Consider the following 25,114-nt stretch of genomic DNA (forward strand, 5'->3'; position numbering starts at 1 on the left):
AATTTCATGTTTTTGTTTTTGTATTAAAACAATATTAAAAGGTACCTTATCATCTTGAATAATTAGGTATATTGATAAACAACAAAAAAATAAAGAGTCATTGTTTAACTTAAACGTACATACCAGTGTATGTAATGATTTATAAATATAGTAATGCTTACGTAATTTGACATTTAAATGTTTCAGATCACTTCCGCTAAGCATTCAAAACAGGCCGATTTTGGAAGACTACCATTTTTCCCGAGTACGGATTCGACATGATTTCTTTTCTATTCACTATTCAAAGAGCTTCTGATATATATCACCGACGCGACGTGTGTTTCGTGTTTCTCAGCTAACTGACCATCATTTCGATGACGTCAGTCACCTTGGTTCTTCTCCTGAACCTCTACTCCTAACATGAATCACTCCATTTTTCTCTGTGTGACTCTTAGTTTGGTAGCCGAGGCTTTTGTTAAAGTAACTTACTCTTACTCTAAATCTACTCTAACAATGTGTTGTATGCCCAAAATTGCACGGGACATTGTAATGTTAAAAATCCGGTTATTATAGCCTCTCCTGCGTAGAATGGGGAAAGAATGTGAAATTCTCATGACCGTCAAAACTAAAAAGTTGGAATATCTAGGACATGTAATGAGAAATCAAGAACGTTACGGCCTTCTCCAGCTGATTCTCCAAGGGAAAGTAAATGGTAAGAGAGGACCGGGAATAAGACGCATTTCCTGGCTTCAAAATTTACGAAAGTGGTATAACACGACTACCACTGAACTGTTCCGCGCTGCAATAAATAAAGTAAAGATAGCCGTGATGATCGCCAACATCCGGAACGGATAGGCACTTTAAGAAGAAGATAGCCTCTCCAATTTTCGTTATTTTATTACATAATAGCAAAATCTTATTTCATCCTGTACATACATTTTTATTCATATAAGTATCTTCCCATGAAAATAGTTTAAGACTCATTTATTTTGAGTAATCGTTAGGTCCAGCGGCACTTACTGTAATACCGCAATAAACCTGAATTGCCCTTTGGGGGTTATTTACCCACTTCGCTGTTGTCGGTGGCTTTTGTTTGCAAATATAGAATATGATTTCTCAAAGACGAACGGCACATTTGATTCTTTTATTGTCCATTAGATAAAGTTCATTTCCGGCCACCCTAATACACTGGAGTGCAAAATTAACCAGACACTTAGATTTTTATGTATTTGTTCCTTTTTAGATAAAAACTTATTTAATTTTTATGAATTTTATTTTATGCCTTATTAGCAATAACATTTTTTTTTTCTTGTTAGAACCTATTTAGATGACTTTTGCGAACAACAACAGTTTATTTTGGTATTTTAAGTATTTACAAGTTTGGCTTTAGTTTTTTATGTTTTCTTCTTTTCAAAAATTGCAATAACAAAATGATGACACCAGAAGAAAAAGCACAAGCTGTTGCTTTACAGGATGATGGGCGGAGCATTCATTACATTGCAAATGCTCTGGGAATTTGTCTAAGTACAGTGTTTGATGCAATACAAAGGTTTCGGACATCAGGACAATACCTAGACCAGGAGGCCAGCTCAAAGTAGATAAAGAACCACAAGTCAAGATGAAGGTCGCTTTATTAGATTGAAAGCGTTACGCGATCGCACATTATCAGCACCAGTAATTGCTTAACGATTAAATGATGTCCATAGAAACACCGTTTCCGTTTATACCGTTCGAAGACGGGACCTCTATTAACAGAAAATCATCGGAGCCAAACCTTTACACTTCGCCCGCTAGCATCTTAATTGAAGTGTTGAAGAAGAAGGTGCGGTGCTCTTCACGGATGAATAAAGATTTAACGGATACTCATCAGATGGGCAGCCCAGGGATTTGGAGAAGAGCTGGTGAACGTTATCAGCAATGTTGTTTTACTCCCAGAGTTCAATTTGGTGGAGGTGGTATAATGGTGTGAGCAGATATTTCTCTAGAGGCTCATACAGAACTTTTACAATTTAACGAGGCAATTTAAACCCTGAAAGGTATATTGAACAATGTTTGGAAGATCATGTAATGCCATTTGTTCCATTTGTTGAAGATAACTTTCCTCTGATGCAAGATAATGCTCCTCCAAACATTGCAAGAATCACATGGGATTACTGGGATGAAATTGGGATTCCTTTATTACCATTCCCCACAAGCAGTAAAGACTTAAATTCAATCTAGCATGAATGGAATATTTTGGGACGACGTATTCGACCTAAACCTGTTGAGTTTCAAATCATTAATGACTTGGAGCAAGCAATTCGTGACGAGGGGGAGCAAATCTCCGAGGAAGAATTTTCTTATTTTTTAACACAGTTCGTCCATTAAACAAAGGATTTAAATAGTTATCTAAAGAAATCAATAAGATATTTCTCATCCGTTATGATAATAATTTTATCAATATCTAATATGTTTCATACGTTATTTATTTACCTTATTTGAATATTTTACCTGGATATTTATAAGTCTATTTTTTGATATTTATGATTTTAATATGTTTTAATATAGTTGATATAGTGAATTTTACCTTTTTTATTCTAATGATATTTGTATTTTTTTCTCTTTGATTTGTGGATTCAAACATTTAAAAAGTTGTTCTCTTCCTTAATTTCCTTTCTTTGTTGTTTAGTCTCTTTTCTTCCTTACGTTTCTCCAGTGTTTCTACTCGTGTTCTAAGATTAATTCTATACCATCTAGATTACTAGATAAGGTACAACAGAGAACCATGTAAGGAAATGGGAGAGGCCTATATTCGAACTATCGAATAGAAAAAAGTGTTTAAAAAAATGGTTTAGCCTAAAATCTTTACAATTATTTGCAATTGAAGAGATGCCTGAAAGAAGGTTTATGTGTAATTTATAGAAATTTTAAGCGACTGACAAAATGGCACTATATAAAAAAGTCTTTCTGTTACAGCTTAATTGGTACAAAATAGATTTGACATCATTGTTTTCCGTTTTGATTGCGTGATTTGTATCGTTGTATATTATAATACAGATAAAATTAGATTTTTTGTAACTTAGCATGTTACGCTTACAACTACTTCTTTATCGAAATAAACCACAATAACATAAAAATGCCACAAGAGAATAGTTTCAGAACCATATCAGTTATGGTGATACATAATTAAATTGTGGTTACGTTATTCCTTTTTATACAATAAAAAGTAAAATTTAGGGACCTCAAAAAAATTATATTTCTGATATTATGTGCGAAAATAATTTTCACAATTAAAGGATAAAAAGATCGTACATCTGAGCCTCTCTAGACAACGTCTTATCGGAGGTTTCTAAGTAATTTATGTATAGAAAACGACTAACTTACAAGTTACCTTTGGAAATGTGCCAAAAATATTCTCTCAAACTTTACATCCCCCTACTAAACAAACGGCGGGCATCGGGCCAAGGTGAGTTGTTTGTTACATATTTTTGCCTTCAGTCACACTGAAATTTTCCTTAGTTAGAAATGGAACAACTTAATTATAGCAAAAAACTAAGGAACCTGTTAGAAGAAGCAGTAAAATATAACTGCACTGTAAAACTTAGTAATTCTCAAGAAGTAGTAAAATGAGTTGACCAATATTTAAGTAATTATCCACAACGATGGTAGTGTTTGCAACAGGAGTCAAAAAAGCTTCAAACAAATACAGATCTATAACAAATTAAAAATTAGACTAACATCAAATTACATAATTACCACGGAATAAAACAATCAGACTTCAGAAACACAATACAAGTGACGATACCGAATAGTTTAGGGACAAAAGAGGGTTTCATGACCGATTGAGGTCCATGAGATTATATAAGTGAATTTTATGTATTTGGACCCGCTGAATCCGAATCTTCAACATGTTAATCCGAATTTTTGGGCAGGTGAAAAGATTTGTGGTTGTTGTGTTGAACCACATAGGTAGATTTTTCAGCCAGGAAATCCTTTGCCTTCCTGGTCCTCGTTTTTCTTCTACTTTTCCTTGTAGAATTAGTTACAGTAAACGAACGAAGTAGTAGGAGAGAAAGACCAAAAAAGACCTGGGTAGAGACGCTTAGGCAGGACATGCCGGTAAAGAGTCCTAATATTGATATGACCCAAGATAGAAACTTATGGAGAAATGTAATTAGAGAGGCAGACCCCGCATAGGGATAAAGGTAAAGAGAATGATGATGATAAAGCATTTTAGAACGCGAATACGGAGACTCAAAGAAGTTCCGCGCTGACAAATGTAGTTATTCAATCTGGTAAAAGTATGTCTAGTTATTACTACTCGTATCTTCACTTCTTCGTCGCAGTCCCAGTTACTGTTTAAGATAGCTCTAACAGTAGGTGACTTTGCGACGAAGAAATAAAGATACGAGTAGCCAAAGCTAGGAATACTTTTACTAGATTCAATTCAAAAAAAGGAACCAATCAAATAAAAGTAGGTAATAAAAAAAGTTTCACAGGAAACAAAAAGAACAATACGTGAAGATCTACAGGTTATGTTTAAATAGTGATAAGATATGAGGGTAAACAAAGCATAACAAAGAGTAGGATTTCCTAATCGGTGTTTTCTAATGATACTTTAGTTTCTAGACGTAGATGCCATGGTCTCGAAATATTTCTTTTCGACTATTTCTTTCTGCGACTTCGGCATACATTACAAAAAGGCGATGAGTTAGTAATCAGTCTCACTTAGTAAGACAATTGCCGCATTGGCCCGAAAACCATATATTATATTATTATAAGCAAAGAATAGTAGTAAACCTGAAAAACAAAAACACAAGTAATACGGAAAATATCGAGGCAATTGTAAATGTGAGATATAAGAGCAGTTAAAACGAAAGTAATCAGAAAAATGACGAATAATATCAGATGATATCATAATAGAAATAGTGGAGAATATTAAACCATTACAGCTCTATAATGCGAGAGTTATCTTTAAAGTTTTTGAAGTAAAGTGTTAAGAATGGTAAATGAAGAAAACAATGAAGACTTATCATATCATTATTGTATTATTTTTCAGCCTTTTTATGACAATAATACCAAATAAGCAGGAAACATAAATGTTTCTTAACATTTCTACTTTAAAATCATTATGAGGGATTTTCGTCTCCACAATCTCTTGATGCCTTTTAAGAGCACATGAATTGGCTCCCATTTACAGGTAATAAGCTATCTACAGATAAAAGGGTTTGCGTGAATTGGCTCCCGATGAAATTCTTGGAAATTTAGGTAAATTTTTCATCATTCTTTAAATTCGTATACCCTTCGCCGAAAATTTATTTCAAATTAGTTTACTGATAGTTTTGCGTTTTGCTTGTACTTAATCATATAGTCGTAGAAAATGCAAGCTACTGAAATGTTAAGTGAACGGGAAAACTCATGACAGTGACGAACAGTTTTAAATATAATTTCCACTAGTTGCCATGACATGGGTCTTCTGCCTACTTCTCTTCAGTCCTCTATCTTCCCTTCAATTAATATTTGTAGCAGATTATATTTGTCATTTCTCATTATGTAACCTAGGTGCGAGTTTTTCGTTTCTTAATCATAGTTATAAGTTCTAACTCTCTATTTATGGTGTTTAATACTGTTCAATCCGTAATGTGTTGTGTCTATGATATTCTAAGCGTTCTGCGATAATGTCTCATGGTATTTAATTTTAATGTCCAGACTCCATACAGAGGGACACCAAACGTAGCATTTAATAACTCATTCGGATGTCTAAGCTTAGTTTTCGGTTACAGATAATTTGCTTCCATTTATTGTACATGTTCATAGCCTGCTCTATTCGTGTTTGTATCTCTATATCTGGTATCTGAATTTGTTTTAATTGAGTGTTATTTAGGCCAATACGACAATTTTCATCGGTTTTGCTAATCACCATTTAGTTTTTGGAAGATTTATTGTCAGTCCCATTGCTTCACTTACATTTATTAACTCTGTCTATAACTTTATAATTTTTGTCTTCTATTTTTTCTGCTATCAGAAAGGTATCGTATGCATACTTTATATTGTTAATATATTTACTGTTTATTTTTATATCAATTTCGGCGCCTTCTAATGCTTATTTGAATTTTTTTTTTCGAGAATAATATAGGAATCATTTAATTCTCATAAATTGAATGTTTTGCAATGATTTAATGTAAATTGTTGTTTTTGCATACTAAACTTTTTCTACGACTGATATTTGATCGAGAATATGTTGTATCTAGTTTAAAATAATTCTAAAATTATTGTTAACGGATAGTTAATATAGATAGGGAGAAAATCTATTCTCTCAGAATCAGATTCAGATTCAGAACTGTTTATTGCTTTAAATTACAGTAATTGCTTAAAGTATAAACTCTCCTAATAAAACAAACATTTATTCCGCCATTACCATTGGTCGTCTGGGAATCTTGTTTGAATATGCATTCAGAGTTTAAGTTGAAGAGCAATGGAGACATGACACAGCCTTATCGGACTCCAGATTTTTTCCGTCTAGCTTCTTTTTCTGTAGTTCATACAACAATTTTTCATGCTGGTCTTTATTAAAAGCCTTCTGGTAGTCGATGAAACAGAGAAATACTTTTTTCTGACGATTGAGACATTTTTGAAAGAGTGTTTGAATCGCAAACAACGCCTCTCTTGTTCCCAAGACCTTTCTAAATCCAAACTGAGAGTCACTTATGTCTATTTCACATTTTTTTTTTAAATTCGATTCTGTATAATCTTTAAGAATATTTTTAGTTAATGACTCATTAAGCTAATATAACTATGAATTCTAAGTTAAGCCATTCCTTTAGTATCGACACTTTCATATATCGGAAGGTAAAAAGATGTGTTATATGAAACAGCAATATTTAAAAGAATCAGGCATTTCGTGTTACTTAAAATACGTATTTATTCTTTCTTTTTTGGACTCCGAAGACGTAGGCGATTGTATTGTGATTGATATTGAAGGAATCTTACCCAGACATCCAGCAGTCCAGCAGCATCCAGCAGAAAATAGTACGCCTCTACAAAGATCGACGAGTTCAGGTGAGAGTTTTCATTCAAAATTCAATCCTTTATTTTATACTTGCCATCCGAACATTTTTAAATTTTTGGAAGTTCTGAAAAATGTTCAAAGAAGTAGTAGTATCCCTAAAAGAGTATACCGAAAAACAGTACGTCTTAAAAGAACTTTCATTAACGTCAAATACATTTTTGATAGGAAAAACTTATAACTGCTTTTGAGTTTGCTAAAAATATATCAAGAAGGCATCCACCTGTATAGTCTGTAACTTGCAGTTTCTTTAATAAATAAATTGTTTACGACTACATTTCTAATTTCTGGTGTATATTATACCTCTTTTCCTCAAAATCCAAGATTCAGAAAAATATTCAATTTCTACGAATTTCGTATTGGCCAGGTGCCAGTTCATGTATAGGTTTGGGAGCCACGTGCAGTGGCGCACCGAGGGGGGGGTTTTGGGGGTTAACCCCCCCCCCCAGGACCCTATTCCGACACTGTTACTTACACATTTTAAGGATTCAAAATGGAGGTAACCTCATAAAAAAAATTTTGGTGACCAACCAAAACCCCCCCCAGAGATAAATTTTAGGTGCGCTACTGAATTCGTGTAAGATTAAAGTGGTTTTATAGAGTTCGGGAGCCAGTTAAGGTGCGCCGTTAAAACCATCTCCACCATCTCTTTTATTACTAAACATAGAGGAAATATTGTAAAAGTTTTTAAACAAGAAATTGAAAGACGTATTTTTATTTGATTGAAAATAATTAATCTTACCTCTGCTTTCGTTCTACATGTTGGGCTATAAGATTACTGTAATAATTTTCTAAAGTGACTTTTGCTTTGGTTGCTTTGTCCAGGGTATGGACACTAAAACGGATGGTGTTCTCCGTGGCGGTCATGTCCAGGACCCCTGAAATAAAAAAAAAAATACTATAAATAATTTTATTTTAACAAAACATGGAATCAACACAATATATACACATTACATGTTACATACACGCACAAAACAATCAAACCATTTTTTATTCTGGTTCTTAATTAGAATAATTAAGTATTTAATAATTTTTATCGTAAAAAAACAAAACATTTTTCACCCATAGTCATATTTCGTCCGATGTGGTTGCAAACTACTTCGGTCCAATGCAAGCTACTTAACAGTACAAAATACACCGTTGTAATTCGAAGAAAGAAACATGTTAATTTTAACATCACTGCTTAACTTTCAAATGGTACAAAGATCATATTTTAAATCGACATCGGTGCTACTATACTTCAATAGTATTTTATTATATTTCATTAAAACATAAAGCACGATAGCCGTCTCTTTTATCACCATATTGGTGGTAATTTAATGTGTTTGTTTAATTTCAAGTTACGTGATCTAGCAAAGTACGATAGTACGCTCACACTCATTCAAACATTCACGCCAACCTACCAGATATAAAGTCTCACTAAAGTGACTTATCTTATTTAACATGTGATTTTAGTTACAAATATTCAGTGCAAATGTCAACTTTCTGCATATGTTTTATCGATTTTAACAAAATTCAATTTTGAAAGCGCGTGGCTAAATTTTAGACTCGGTAAAATGGTTTAGCTTATAGATGTAGTAATAATAAATAAAAATACATACAGAAGTTAAAACACTTCAACATTGTATTTAGGTATATAAAAATATATAGTTAAAACTTTTACAAGTCTCGTCAAAATTTATACAGTAGTAGTTGAAGCTAACAATGAATTTGTGGCTATGACATACATATATGGGTTTACATCTTTCCAAAATTAAATTATATGGTGACTCTAGGTCGATGACATTGGATAAAATTTAATACTTGAGGAGCTACATGTCTCCCTGCTCGGTTTTTAACACGTGGTTCTTGTCAGTTAAAACGACACAGACTGACAAGAACCACGTGTTAAAAACCCAACAGGGAGACATGTAGCTCCTCAAGTATTAAATTTTATCCAACGTCATCGACCTAGAGTCACCATATAATTTAATTTTGGAAAGGTGTAAACCCATATATGGATGTCATAGCCACAAATTCATTGTTAGCTTCAACTACATAAGGCACTGAAGATGATCTGATTAGATCGAAAACGTTATGCTACTGTATAAATTTTGACGACACTTGTAAAAGTTTTAACTATATGTTCTTATATACCTAAATACAATGGTGAAGTGTTTTAACTTCTGTATGTTTTTTTAAACGATGGTATACAGCCAACTACTGGGATTTTCCCACAAATTTTTAATAATAAATATATATAGAACTCGGGAAACATAAGTAAAGCCGATTTTTTAAAGTTTAGTGGGCGTGTTGTGCGCTGGGTGAAACAAATAAGGGCAAAAAATGGAACAATGTTTGAAAATTTGTTTCCCGTGATATTTACATGAAATTTTGTGAGAGTGGTTTTTTAAAGTAAAAAAAAAAATAATCATTTATACCTATACGAGTGTAATTTCATCATAATCATAATTAGATAAGACATAGTTTTTGTAATACATATTGATTAATCTTTGAGATAGTGGTTTAGAATAATTGTATAAAAATGGTTCAATCATGCACTGCATTGAGTTGTACTGCAAGAAATTTCAAAACAGAACATGCATTTCGGTGAGTATCAAAGCCTATTAATTTAAACTCTGCCTACCATCTTCAATATTATGAATTCACAAAATTCATAAAGCCGTAGCTTCGTGACTATGTTACTTGCTTGACAAGCTAGAGGGCGAAGAAGGAAAAGAATATTCTTTGAAGATAATGAAATAGAAACTGACATAGTTCTATTTCTAGAAGGTAAGAAATCTAAATTACAGGATTGTATTCTCATTTATATGCGTGAATTTATTATTAGGAAAATGGTTACCAAACTGAAGTTTTTAGATTTTATTCAATGTTTATTTGAACCACAACCCGATGATTCTTATGCTTGTGTTGGGAAATTTAGCAGATTAGTAAATTAAAAAAAAATCCGAGGAGGAGGAGGTTGTCAATCCTCTACCGGACGCGTCCCCAGGTGGCGGATAGGGGAATGCCTCCCAGATATGGGTGGTATCGGGGAAATGAAATACCCGACGCGGACCAAAACTGACAACAGTAGCGTCTGACCCAGAGTGGGCGGCTGCAAACAGCGTCTGACCCAGAGTGGGCGGCTGAACAATAGGTCCTCCAAAAGGGGGTTGTGGCGTTAGGCGTTAGCAACCTAGCACACTTAAAAAAATCCAAGGGCTAACGAACAATTGGCAGAAATGAAAAATTTTAAAATTAATCCCCGGGTGGCAATCCACACCTCCGAAGGAGGGAGCCCCATCGGATACGGGGGGGGGGGGGGCACTTCTGCTTTGAGTTCAACAAACCCGGCTTCGAAACTCAACCGAAGACAAAGACAGAGAAAACTAAGAATCGGCACATGGAATGTGCAGGGCTGGAGAACAAAAGCCAGTGAAGTAACATCAGAATTCGAAAAGATGAATCTCGATATCCTCGTCACAACGGAAACAAAAAAGAAAGGAAACGGCACGGAAAGAATAGGGGAACTAATCCATTGTTGGAGCGGAGTAGAAAAGAAAGACCGCGCAAAAGCTGGAGTTGGAATTCTACTAAAGAAGAAATGGGAAAAATCTATAGACGATTGGGAACCCATAAACGAGAGAATTGCCAAACTGAAAATCAAGATGTATGGCAGAGAAATTATAATACTAGCAACATACGGTCCAACGGAAGACAGTCCAGCCAATGAGAAAGAACGATTTGTCGAACAACTTCAAGAACAAATGGATAAGAGAAAACCTAAACAAGAAATAATAATAGTGGGGGATCTAAATGGAAGAGTCGGAAGAAAAGACAATGACAGAACAGTTGGTCCATTTGGAGAAGACACAATTAACGACAACGGAGAAAGATTGGTAGAACTATGTGAAGTAAATGATTTGAAAATTATGAACGGATTTTACAAACACAAAAATATACATAAATACACATGGACTCAAGAGACAAGAAAACTAAGATCCATTATTGACTACATTATCATGAACCACAAAAGCTCCATCAAAGTGAAAGACATCAGAGTGAAAAGAGGGGCAGAGTGTGGAACAGATCACAAACTTGTGGTGGCATGGATGGAATTCCCCTATATCTGGACAAAACAAAAACATACATCGATTGTTACAACGGGAACGACAATAAACGAAAAGAGGCTCAAATTACATCTATTGCAGGAAGAATCAATAAAAGATTTATACAAAAGAAGACTAGACCAAAAACTAGAAGAATTCAGATATGACACGTTAGATGAAATGCATGAACACATAAAAACCTGCCTGATTTCAGCGGCCTTAGAAGCTCTTGGAGAAGACGACCAAAGGAACACCCATCAGAATATCAAATTAAGGGAAGACACATTGAAATGCATAAAAGAAAAGAAAAAACTACACATAAAATACCTAAACACCAAAAAACAGGAAGACTTAGACCTATATAGAGCGAAAAACAGAGAGGTAAAGAAAAGAGTAACAAATGGAAAGAACGAACGATGGGAACAAGCATGCACAGAGATAGAACGACATATCGGAGGAACGAGAAATTCAGAATCATGGCGAATATTAAAAGCACTTCAACGAAATAAGACAGAGAAAACCCAGATCGGCAAAATTAGTGAAAACGAGTGGCAAGAATACTACGTAGAACTACTTACAGAAAACCGTCCCCAATTTCAGGAAGAGAATATAGAACATGCAGGAAATGGGGCATACGACCAGATAGAAATAAGCCTGGCAGAAGTTAAGAGAGCAATCAAGACATTGAAGAACAAAAAAGCCAAAGGACCCGGAGGAATACCAAACGAACTAATTAAAAACGGAACGGAAAAGTTATTCCGCATGCTACATAGAATGTTCGAAAGAGGACTAAATGGAGAAGAAATACCTGCGGAATGGACACAAGCATACATCACATCCATACATAAGAAAGGAAACAGGAAAAAATGTGAAAACTACAGAGGAATTAGTATAATATCGTCGGTAGGTAGACTTTACGGGAAAATTATTAAAGAAAAACTAGAAACTGAAATAATAGGAAAAATTGGAGAAGACCAAGCAGGGTTCACAGTAGGAAAATCATGCCTAGATCATACGTACACATTAGAACAACTGATAGAGAAGAAAATGGCAAAAGGTAGACCGGTCCATCTGGCCTTTGTTGATCTAAAGAAAGCATATGACTCAATACCTAGAGTCAAATTATGGGAAGCAATGAATGATCTCGGAATCCGACAAACACTAATAAAAGCAGTTAAAGCACTATACAAAGAAAACAAAGTAGCTATTAAATGTGGAAATAAAGCCTACAATCCATTTAAGACGACAAAAGGACTTCTACAAGGCTGTGCTACGTCCCCTACTCTGTTTAAAATATTCTTGGAAAAGACACTCAAACCATGGAGGAGAAAGTGCGAAGGAATGGGCATACCAGTAAGAGACGAATACCTATACACCTTAAGTTTTGCCGACGATCAAGTAGTCATCGCACAAGATGAAGAAGATCTCAGCTTTATGCTCAGAAAACTAGAAGAAGAATATAAAAACAACGGAATGGAAATAAACTTAGAGAAAACCGAATACCTAACAACAGAAAACAAGGATATGAGAAACCTAGAGATAGACGAGGGAAGACAAATAAATGGAACAGATAAATTCAAGTATTTAGGAACCATAATATCGAACCAGGGAACAACAGAAGAAGATATAAACAACAGACTGAGACAAACAAGAAACTGTATAAGACAACTAAACTCAGTGTTGTGGGATAAGAACATTACGATAAAGACAAAAAAGAGAATATATAACACCCTGACAAGAAGTATCCTGACATATGGGTCCGAAAACTGGACAATAAACAAGAGAAATAGAGGTAGAATAAGAGCAGTAGAAATGGAGTTCCTGAGGAGAAGCTGTAGACTTACAAAAAGAGACAGAATTGAAAACGCAGAGATTAAGCGGAGAATGGGAGTGCAATCAGACATAATCGACTGTATAGAGGAGAAGAGACTATCCTGGTACGGCCACGTCAGAAGAGCGGACAGAGGACGCTGGATAAACAAAATCACAGAATGGAGCCCGATTGGAAGAAGAAAGAGAGGAAGACCCCGAAGGTCATTCAGAGATGAAATCGACGAGGCTATGGAGAAAAGAACCCTGCGAGATGGAGACTGGAATGACAGGGAAAATTGGAGAAAACGGTTGAGTGAAGGAAGACAGTGAAAACTGTGGAAATCCTTAGTAGTAGTAGTAGTAAATTAAAAAAATAATTGTGGGTTAGTGATTAAAATAAGACACTTTTCACGTTGTGGAAAACACAGAAAAAGCCTTGTTCTTGGCAACTAGGGACTTCTAAAATATTTCGTATGCGAATGCTAAGATAGTAAAGTGCATTTTTCTGTCTGTAGTAAATAAAATTTCTTCAGGCAATGTTTTCTCTTTATGTACTGAAATAGTAAACCTCAGTTGTCACCGTATCTAGTGTCTGTCACGTAGGGTGAGATCTATGCACTGGGAAAACAGAGGACTGAAAAAGGCATGAACTAATTAAATATATCTTATTCAGTTATTCTTTGAACGTTGAATTGTAAATTGTGTTAATATTTCTACATTATTGTGATATATAATACACACAATAAATTTCCAAATTCAACAAACAATTCTTACTTTTTCTTTTTCTTAAAATTTATTTAATAAATTGTGTTGTAAAATTTAAATAAGCTACTTGATAAAAGCTCATAAGCTTCAAACAGAGCTGCAGCAGTCTGTCTGTCAAATGTCAAAAGTTTTTGTCATTGCTAAGTTTTGAATTCAGGTTTCAATTCAGGTTTCAATTCAGGTCTCTTTAGCCCATAACCTTTTAGACATTGAAAGTGAGCCGGACCCTTTTGAGACTGATGACAACAGAGACAAAAACTATGAGACAGAGATAACATCTTCTGATTCAGCTAATCAAGAAGACGAAGAAGTCAATAGCGATGATAAACAACTTTCAAATGAAGCTGAAGATCTCGTAGGTAATCAAGTGCCGGTGCCGATAACAAGACAGGATCGAGGCAACAAAGAGGAAAATATAATGTAATGTTCTTTTTATATTATGGTCTGTCAGCCCAAGATCTCAGATTCTTCCAATAAACACCTGCTAGGTAGATAACGAGGTAAAAGGATTTTTGAAACCGATAGATATTTTTAAAAAAATGTTTCCTTCCAGTTTGTTTATTTTTATTTCCGAATCCACTAAGAAGATATTACCAATTTATGAAAAATAATTGTTAAAACCGATATCGGGGAGATTGCAATAATTGTGGGTTGCACTTTTGTTATGAGTTACAACAGATTGCCAGCACTTCGACACTATTGATCAACCCATACATCGGTTGGTAACATACTAATTAAAAATAGTATTTCTAGAAATATATTTACATTATTACTATCCAAAATATACATAAAAGATCCAGAAAAACAAAATTCTTCCAAGACGTATTACGTAGACAAACTTGTAAATTGTTTGAAGCATACTTGTTAAAATGTAGAACTGATTCTTCTAGGGGGAGTATTGTATTGTAAATATGGGCACGAAGTGACGCTTTCACTGGTTACACATATGGCATAAATGTGTATGCTGGGATGAAGACGGACAATTTGATGGAACGCTTGGTAAGAGAGTCGTGTATAAATTAGCTACTCCAATAAAGTCTAAAGACGTAGTATCATGCTTTGACAGATTTTTTCCTCAAGAGAGCTCATAAAAGAGATTTCATTTCCATCTGTAGGCATGGTTATTGCAAACAGGAAAAATCCAACAAAACTCACCAAAAAATTGATTAGAAGAGGATCTAAGTTTGTCGAAAATAAATATGGTATAATTTGTGCGAAGTGGCAAGATACCAAGGAAGTCCTAATTCTTAGTAGCTTTCATGGAGATAGCCTACACCTGTTCTGCGCCGTGATAAGGATGGGTTCAGAAAAGAAGTTGCCTGTCCAGAGACAAATTAGCTATTACAACAATTTTATGGGAGGAGTGGATTTAGCGGACCAAATAGCAGGTTTATATGACATAGATCGCAGATCGCGAAAATGGCGGAAAAAGATTTTTAGACTGGTTATGGTTGCTGCTGTAAACAATTTGGTAATATACAACGATCTTTATCAGAAAAAATACTTTTCTTTGAATTTTTAATAGCTCTAGTTACAGAGCTCATTCAGTTTGGAAAGGCTAAGTCAAAAGTTCACATAAGAAGAAGGTCGAAGAAGAGGTAATCCAAGAGGCATGTCAAATGTAGGTGAACATCTGCCAGTAGATGGTGAAAGACGCCGACGTTGTGCGAAATGTTCTCAACGGAAAATAGAAAAACGAAATTTAACATTGTGCAGAATGTGTCAAGTTCCTCTTTTCAGAAATTGCTTTACGCTATACCACACTTAAAACTGTAAAATTATGTTAAATAAATGTTTAAGAACACTTGTCACCATTTTTTCATAAGATACCACTGGGATATATATGTGCCAGTTAACAATACCAATGGGACACATATGTCCCATCTTTCAATGTCAAGATAAAGAAAAAAATCGTATGAAAACCTGTTTGCGTAACCTAATTGCATACAAAAATAGCTCAGAAATTACGATTTCAACTATGTTTATGTAAGTAACAAAAGGTTAAAAGATATTAAAATTTCAAATGCCCTAAAATCATTTTTTTATCAAAAAATTGTTATTAATTTAAAGTTAAATTTTGTGTTTATACTTTGCTTACAAATTTTTACACTATTTGAATACTTGCTTACAATTATTTACTCCTTGTATAGCCCAATTCCATATAATAAGGTAAGTGATATAGGAACAAAAGGAAGAGTATTATGCTAGGTCCATTTAAGGGATGGCTTTACTAGTCTCGCCACAGAACAATTAGTACTGGATAATTTGTATCAGTGTAACCAAATGCACTGGCGCAGTAGAAATCGGCTTGGGAATCCGTCAAGGTAATAGCTTCAGCCTATTACTTTTTAATTTACTAATAGACAAAATCATAGAAGGAATTAAAGTACAGAAAAAGGATATAAGATAAAAGAAAAACCATTAAAATCCTCCGCTATGCAGACGACGCACTTTTAATCTCCGATTATAAGAATAACCTACAGCGCATGGCACAAGCATTCAATACAGTGGCGAAGAACTACGGCATGGAGATATCAACATCTAAGACCAAATTCCTGGTAGTGGCAAGGGAACCCAGAAGACGCAAAATAGTCATTAACGATGAAATAATTGAACAAGTCTCGAGAATCTAGTATTTCTAGCAATAGATTTACATTATTACTATCCAAAATATACATGAATGAATCACTGAAAGTGGTACTATCTAGCTATGGAGATCTTAAAGAGAACGTCCGAAATGAGGCAAACAAAGCGGCTTGCGTGTCAGGATGCATGAGGGATGTACTCTGAAAAAATGAAGACGTGAGGATGAAATGGAAAGTACGTATATATAAATCGTATGTAAGATATATAACTTTCGCGATAAAAACAAGGCCTAACACAGCGGAAACCAAGAGAATATTGAGAACATCAGAAATAAGAACGTTAAAGTCAATAGCTGGAAAAATACTGATAAAATACTGAACGACTGAATAAGTGATCGCTGTAACATCAGACGTAGTACGTTGGAGAAGACTGAGAATATGAGAATAGAACCAACATGTCACGAGAATGAACAGAGAGAGAATAGCCCGAATAGCAAGAGATTCAAAACCAACTTTGTAAGAAACAACTAGGAAGACTCTTTAAAAGGGAGGGAAATAGCTGGCAGTCAACATCACAGCTACGAATACAAGCTCAAAATCAACGAAGATTAAGCCATGGGACCTAATATAAGAAGAACTTTTGAGAGCACATCTAGGGAGTTAAGTAGTAATTCTATATAAATTAAAGTCTAGAAGATTATTTAAAGTTGTACTTTACCTTTTTAGGTTAAACACACTATTTTTTAGATTGCTTTAATATCCTTTTGTGATTTACCGATATTCTAGTTCATTTGGTACTCACTATTTGTTCACGCATTTAGATAAAATACTATAGCAGTTAAATATTTGTTAAATAATCACTTAACTTTTAATTACATTTTTAATTAAATAAGAACTACAATAAAATATGTACATACGAACACACTTTCGTTTTTTGTGGTTATGTCAATTTATTTTTAGAAGTAATCCAGCACCGGAAGGTATAAACTTCCTATTATATCAATTAAGAAATGTATTTTTTACCACAGAACTATCAATTATAGAAGTATAATATTTATAATAGTATAATAGAAAAATAATCGTCTACCTCTATCTCTAAACCAGGGAGGACAGAATCCATTCAAGAGACTGGACATTCTCATTAACTACGGCACACGTCGATCATTACAAAAAAAAAACACGGTATCAATCCGAAAGTGTGTAACTGACAATAAATGATTTCATACTAAACAGGTAACCCTAGCAATACGGCGAGCTATTTCGACAATATTTTATCTAATCTTTTCTGATAATTTGCTAGTAAAATCAAGTAAATATTAAAACTCAATATTCATTATTTGAAGATTTTTTATTGGTAGTTTTAATCGAACACAATTTAACTTGATTATTTTAAACTTTTCCTGAGAAATCCGTTCTTAGTCATTGAATATAAATTATATTTTTATGTTGACACAATGTTAACGACTTGTAGGGAATTTGTATGTTGATAAAATGGATAAAATATCATTCGAACAAAAAGGGATGATTTACAAAGAAAAATAAAGTATGATTGGCTTTAATAATATTAATTCCTTAATAATGTTTATTAGTTTATTATTAATTTAAAAATGATATTTAAGCTAAGACTAAAATCCAATTTTGTTGGAATTTGCTTTGAATAATTTTGATATCCTTTGTTTAATAAATAATTGCATTTATCAGTTATTTATCTTCCGGGTTTTGACCGTGTCGTATTTGAATGTTATTGCAATTTTGCAACTTTATGTGAATATTAATTAAATATTAAACAGCAATTATTTCTACGTCGTACCGACAAACCCATCTAATTGCTGGCAGTACGAATCAAATTAGCAGAGCTCACCACTAGTTGCATATATTAGGAAAACATCGGCGCTAACCTCTGCGCCCCGCCAATATTTCCAAAATACCATCGCTTCGGGAGGAAGCTGGTCATCTTTCTAAATTACTTTGTTCCTGGCCTGCTGATCACGCAGTTGTGTCTTACCTGTGGGGTAGCACTCCGCTACCGCCATAGTCATCCCACGTGGAAAGTCAAGGTTTGCTTTAAACACATTATTTATTGCCAAAATTACTTAAATAATGCGAGGGTCCAATAAATGTTCCTTGGGTCAGATAATAGTTAAGATATTCGGTATATTATCCTTAAAGACGGACGAAGCACAGTCTGTCCATTTTTTAGCTAGTTATTCTTGAGTATGTACGTAGTCTCCCTGATCATTCTTCAGGTGAGTGTTACGGTATTTCCTGTATACGTCCAAAATTTCTTTAACCTTTCTATTAACCCAAAGTTGCCCCTCTTTTATTGTAATGATTCCAATTATTCTTCACAACGTTATTTCATCTAGCTTTCCCTTACAGTATTAATTTTTGCTCTTATCTTACGTTTGGTTTCCTTGCATTGTGTACTGTCTGCGGTACACTATTAGATAAAGTATTTGTTCCGCCATCCACTCGTTTTTGTGAGTTATTTTTATTTTATTTGCGATTGCTTCATCAGCATTGGTTATAGCTATCCTTATTTTGTCTGTATCATCCTGTATTTTGTCTGTAGCATCCTGTATTTTCCTTGTTCTATATACCTCGTTGGTACCTGTCTAAGTCCTCGTTAATGTGCTTACTGTATGTGGTTATAAACTGTTCATCTCTCATTAATTCTCGCGTGTTTATGTATTTCTTGTTAAGCTGATCAGGCGAAATATTCGCACCAGGGTAAGCAGAAATATCAGCTTCCACAAAATACATATTTTAAACCAACTATTTGAGCGTACAAAACAATTTGTATTACTATTCCGTTAGTTAGGTAGTAATCCAATTCCGTTGGTTAGTATTACAAATTGTTTTGTACAAATAAAATAGTATAAAATTTTTCTTCTGACGAATCTGATGTTCCAGCAAAACATACCAACTTAACATGATATTCTGTGGAAATTAAAAAACAGTATTGTTTGTATCACGACTCAGGTTGGTCAATGTCCTTATTTTTCCCATTGCTACATACGCAGCTGAAATAGGAATTCGATATGAGTAAGATTGAAGCCTTTGAAATGTGGATCTATAAAAGAATTCTACGCGTGTCCTGGACAGAACATAGAACCAATCTATCAATTCTGGAAGGGTTTTATGTAAAATACAGGCTATTAAAAGTAAACCAAGCATACTTAATTTACATAGGTCACACAGCTAGAAGAACGGAGACCATGGAGATATTGGTAGAAGAAGGAAAGGTAGAAGGCCGAAGACCAAGAGGAAGATCTCCAACACGATGGGCTGAACAAATGAAGACTTTGGTGAGATCTGGTGGCACAGGATCGCAGCCAATGGAGACAGCCTGCTAATAATATTTAGAGGGTCACCACGCCCTGACAAGGGATTAAGCAATAAGGAAGAGGATTGTTTGTATATTATTGTTACAAATATTGTTAAATTAAATATAGTGCACATTATTATATTAATTGTGCAAGATCTGTCAAGCAAATAAAGAATATACAGACTAGATCTAAATGATCAAAAACGTCTGCATTATCTTCAAACGAAAAATTTCTTTTGTAATTAATGTTTACATATCATTGAAGAATCCCGGTGCAACTGACGATGATGTTGTAGAAATTGGTTATTGTGCTGCCAAATACACAATTTATAAACCAATCAAAGAAAGCAACATTAAATCGGTTGACGACAAAAATTCAATCGATGGGAAGGGATGTCGACAGGTGATACGGATGTCGACAGCTAAAGGAAAAAATACTTATTTAGAACATACTGATTATCACGAAGACATAAATGGGGATGCTTTTGTGTAACATTTTGTTGAAATATAAGATCTGATTTTAAACAAAGAAATGTTATTATTATGAATAGTGGAAGTAATGACACAGTTTCCAAAAAACGTTTCTAACAAAGTACTTGACTTAAAATAGACATCTCGCGGACCTGATTCTGCATGTGCAGAGTGAGGCCTGAATCCGATACAATGCCAGATTAATTTACACGACATTAATAAAAATGGTAGTAGCCATTATAACCATAAACTATAAATAAATCCTACTTAAAATTATATGTACCTATATTAAAATGAATAGGCTCAAAATGTAATACAAATAGGCAAAATTAAATAAAATTTCGTAACTTCCATTTTGCAAATTCCAATAGAAAACAATTGAAGGTATGTTATGGAAAAATGTTTATCAATCAAGTTATTTAATATATATTAATTTTCAAGTTTCATTTAAATATTACTAACAAGTATTAACGGACTTCTGTACAACATTGTATTAAAAAAGTAAATCACACAACAGCACAGGAAACAGTAACCGATGCAGCTATTGAACCAGAACTCAGTTTACTGTTGTGTAAAGCGATGGTTAAATGAACTCGGAAACACCGGAAGCAAGGGTTAATTTTACAGTGTGTAAATGGCACTGTTTCTGGACTATGTAATGAAAACGTATGCAAAATAACCAAGAATTATAATTATACATATTTCTTTAAAAAAGAATAAATCAAACAAATGACCTAAAACTTACCAGCAAATGGGATCAGGCAAGAAAAAGGCTAATGTATTTCTCGCAAAACATTGATTTTGAAATGTGTTCTTTGGTGAGGACACAATATTAATAAAATCACAGAATTTTATAATAAAACCACTTAATTTACAAATTAAAAAGTTCCTGCAGGAAAAATAGACGAGCGAAAATAATATCAGGTAGAAGATGTACTCAGGAACGAAAGAGCAGAGGAAACCAATGGCAGAATCCTATAAGAAGAAAGAACCGAAAGAGGCTACAACACATAATATTGAAAAAAGAACGAACTTAAATACAGCATCATAGTACCACAAGAATGGTGAAAAGGAACAGATAATACTGTATTCGCCAAAATAAACATATTTATTTTTCAATTTACATGATTTCCCTGTTCAAAATGTGCACAATTGATGCGCTAATAAGCTTCATAATGATTTTCCGATTATCCAACATATTTTATGAACGGTGGTTGCTGCAATCGTTGAAAACAGGTTATTAACTTTTATCGTAGGTTTGCAATATCTGCTAGCGGATCTTCGGACGTAAATAATGATTCCTTCAGCATGCCCCAAATGATTGCATCAGGTGTTTTCAGTTCAGGTGAGTGGCTGAAAGGCTGGGCACTCGAAGACTGTTCTACTAGAAATTATTCTGTTTTCAAAATGTTCGTAAAGTAAAGCTAGGGAGTGTATAGCTGTATGGGTTGTTGCGTCATCTTGTTGAAAGCATAGTCTGTGTATCTGCAGATTTTATGCGCGGCAAAAATTTTGTAAATCGTTAACAAAAGGTGTAATATTGTTATGTAATGTATGTAATCAACAAAATAAGGACCAATAATACCATGCCCAGACATAGCACACCAAATGGTAACTCGTTCCATTTGGTGTGCTATGAGTGATTTCTCTAGAATGACATCTAGACGTTCAAATCCAAGAAATCGAGGTGTTTGTCCACTTATCTCTTGCTGCGACGACAATAACCTTTAAGGTGAATGTGACTTTCGTCGGAAATATTTCACAAGAAATCGGGATCGTCGGACAGTAGATTCAACACTCGTCCATAGTAAACTTCTCTTACATGTTTGTTTGCAACGTTTGGTCTTTGTCCAATTTGAATGAGATAAGGGTAACCTCCAAGAGATTTGAACAGTTGACGTGTGGATAGAGAACGCGTCCTTGATTATTGTTGGTAAGAACTGTTTTTAGACGACCGGAAGAGCCCCTGCGCTGACAAGACACACCACAAGTCTTCAGAAATTTCTTAACGATTGCTAATATTACACATTACAATGGTTATTACACTTCCGTATGAGCCTAAACATTGCTCTATTATAAACACTTTCCCCACAGTTGTGAGAACTATTTTCACGAAGGTTTTAATAATAGAGCACTGTAAATATGACAGTTACTGAGAAATCCAATCAAATAAATACGCATTGCATGCGCAATTTTACAGTCGTCTAAATTTCTTCTTCTTCTTGTAGTGCCTATCCGTTTCGGATGTTGTCGACCATTATGACAATCTGTATTTTGCAACCTGCGGCTCTGAAAAGATTTGTGGTTGTTGTCTTGAACCACGTACGTAGCAACCCATATCTTTCGCTATTCCTCATGATGTGACCGAGATATTCGATTTTGGATGTTTCTATTGTGGCTAACAACTCTTTTCCTTTTTGCATTCTTAATAAAACGTTCTGGTTAGTAACGTGGTCGGTATAGGATATTTTCAAGATTCTACGATAAAGCCACATTTCGAAGGCCTCAATTTTCTTGCAGGTAGCGTCTGTGAGAGTCCACGACTCAACTCCGAACAACAGTAAAGGAAAGATATAACATCGTAGTAACCTGATTTTTATGGGTACTGATAAATCGTGGCATTTTTTGAAAGGCAGATCTTGCGTTCTCTATCCTAGATTTCATTTCTAGAGAATGGTCCCAATTTTCAGTGACGTTCGTACCAAGGTAGGTATGTTTTTACTCTTTCTATTGGTTGACCATTCACACTGATTCTTTCAATTTGATAGTGATAGTATACATCCCTGTCGGACCCCACGCTTGATTTTGATATAATCGGATTCTCCTGCCTCTGTACGGATAGACGATGTTTGATTCCAGTAAAGATTGCTAATAATTGTTAGATCACAGCTGTTTATTTCAATATTTGTTATTATATCTCCATCAACTGGCCTTTTTTTATTGTATCAAATGCTTTATGGCAATGAAGTATGCATAAATATCGCAATTCACATCTCTACAACTGTGTACGGCTGATTTTTTCTTCGCATAGTCTATTATATCCTTTGATGTATGATTGTTAGAAATAACTTTAAAATGTGGCTCATTAAGCTGATGGTTCGGAAATCATTGCAGGATACGGATTTTGTTTTCTTTGGTACGAATTACTCCGTTTAAATATATGTTATTGAATATTTTTGTTAGTCGTTGAGTACGGTCGATGTTACTGAGATCAGCATATGCATTGTCAGGTCCAGGAGCTTTGCCATCTTTTAGTTGTGATATTGCTTTTTCCACTTCATCTGATGTGATTGGTAACTGATCATTACATATGTAGGATGGAGATTGTTCGGACCTATTATCATCAAAGAGTTCTTGTATGTATTTGTCCCATATGCATATTTCTTGATTTTTATCTGTGATGATGTTTCCCTGTGATCTTGCAGTTTGCTAGCTGTGTTGGATTTTTAAAGACCAGCTGCTTGTTTTACCTTTTTATGCATATTAAATGTATCGTGTCTAAATTCCGGTACTGTTTATTTTGGCGAATACCGTATTTAAAGAAATGTTAAAATATCGAATTTATAGACCAAGTGGAAGGAGAAAGATGTAGTAAAAGTTTAAAAACAAAATTAATCTTGATCTCGGGGGTATTTTTTTAAGTTAGTAACACTGCAACAATTATAAATATCGAAGAAATTAGCTCCTTTTTCAATTTGTATTAAACTTAATTAATTTGAATATAAAAAAAGTATTTCATTTCTAATTTTACAGATTTTATCTTCTTTCTCTAACGGTTCTCATTTTATAATTTTTCTCATGATTCCCATTTTGAGATTAATTAATTGACTAAAAGTAAGATATTAACCAGGATTATTTTGTTTAATAAATTTATATTTAATTTAAATTAGGTTAGAACTGCCCTAGTATACACGACTTTTTTTACTAAGATGTATAATATAATAATTCTGATTTGCAACTGATTGACCAACGAATGTTGCTGAATTGATTTGTTTTCACGAATATGTAGGTCAAGGTGCATCTACGTAACTTACATCATCGTATTGTTTCAACATTGATTGTTTAATAAAATTAAGAAAATCTATATGTTCCTTTAATGAGAGAGGTTTAAGATCGTTCTGGAAAACAACGGTTAATATGTTCTTAAAAAACTTAATATTGGACACTACAAAAAAAAAACAAGAAAGTAAAGTAAATTAAAGAAAAATTGCTCGAACAGTTTAATGTTATCTAGGATTAGATACAGATTATTATAAAAGAAATGGTAAAAACAAAAACCAGTGTTAAATAAAGAGGTTATAAATAAAAACAGATGTAACAGGGGCAGATTAAAAAAATCTACAGTAATATACCTTTTTGTTCATATAACTTGTCTGGTTTCCCTGACGTTAGCAATCAGTCTGGCGAATTTCTGTCGATCCTGCGAAAGTTTAAACAGCCGATAGATACTGCAAATACCTGTTCGGTTGCGAAAGTTTTTCAATCATGATGCTTGTTTTCTACCACTATGCTTCGTCCTTTTCTCTTGTCTTTTATTAATGGTTGTAAGATTTGATATTGGTTACCTCGAAAAATGTAACCAGGATTGATCATCCATATACATTTTTCCACCCACGGTGCCCGTAGAATTATTCTGTGCATCTACATTTCTAGGGCTTCAAGCCGATTGATAGTGGCTACTTTTAGAGTCCAGAGTTCACTGCCGTACAAGAGTGTTGACCATATGTAACATTTTAGCATCCTCTTTTGTAGCTTCAGATTGGTATTATTGCAGAAGAGTGACTTCATTTTAATGAAGATTGAACGATCGAACATCTTTCTATGTCTGATTTCCTTATCAAGTCCATGTTCTCCGTGATATAACGTCCCATACATTAACAAAAAAATATGCTTTTAATTGATTGTCCATAGAGGTGTAAGTTTGCATCAGGATATGGATTTTGTGTAAAGATAAAAAAATTTCTTACACATGCACATTAAATTTATATTCAAATCAATTTTCTTACTAGTTCGCTGACACAGTTTAGCATACGAGCTC

General features: G+C 34.1%; 1 protein-coding gene across 11 annotated transcripts in view; it reads right to left on the bottom strand.

Annotated features, from left to right (window-relative positions):
* trc (Serine/threonine-protein kinase tricornered) overlaps positions 1-25,114 on the bottom strand; it is a 427,668-nt gene that overhangs the window by 34,208 nt on the left and 368,346 nt on the right. For 9 of the 11 annotated variants that reach the window (XM_072540414.1, XM_072540410.1, XM_072540411.1 and 6 more), the window contains one exon: positions 7,767-7,902. In XM_072540414.1, coding sequence (XP_072396515.1) covers positions 7,767-7,891 — 125 coding nt within the window. In that variant the 5' untranslated portion in view covers positions 7,892-7,902. Of the gene's footprint in view, positions 1-7,766; positions 7,903-16,995; positions 17,015-17,364; positions 17,502-25,114 lie in introns of those variants that run through there. The other 2 variants (XM_072540412.1, XM_072540420.1) reach the window with 2 other exon arrangements.

This window comes from Diabrotica undecimpunctata, chromosome 8 (genome assembly GCF_040954645.1).
Source record: "Diabrotica undecimpunctata isolate CICGRU chromosome 8, icDiaUnde3, whole genome shotgun sequence".
In the NCBI taxonomy this organism is placed as follows: domain Eukaryota; kingdom Metazoa; phylum Arthropoda; class Insecta; order Coleoptera; family Chrysomelidae; genus Diabrotica; species Diabrotica undecimpunctata.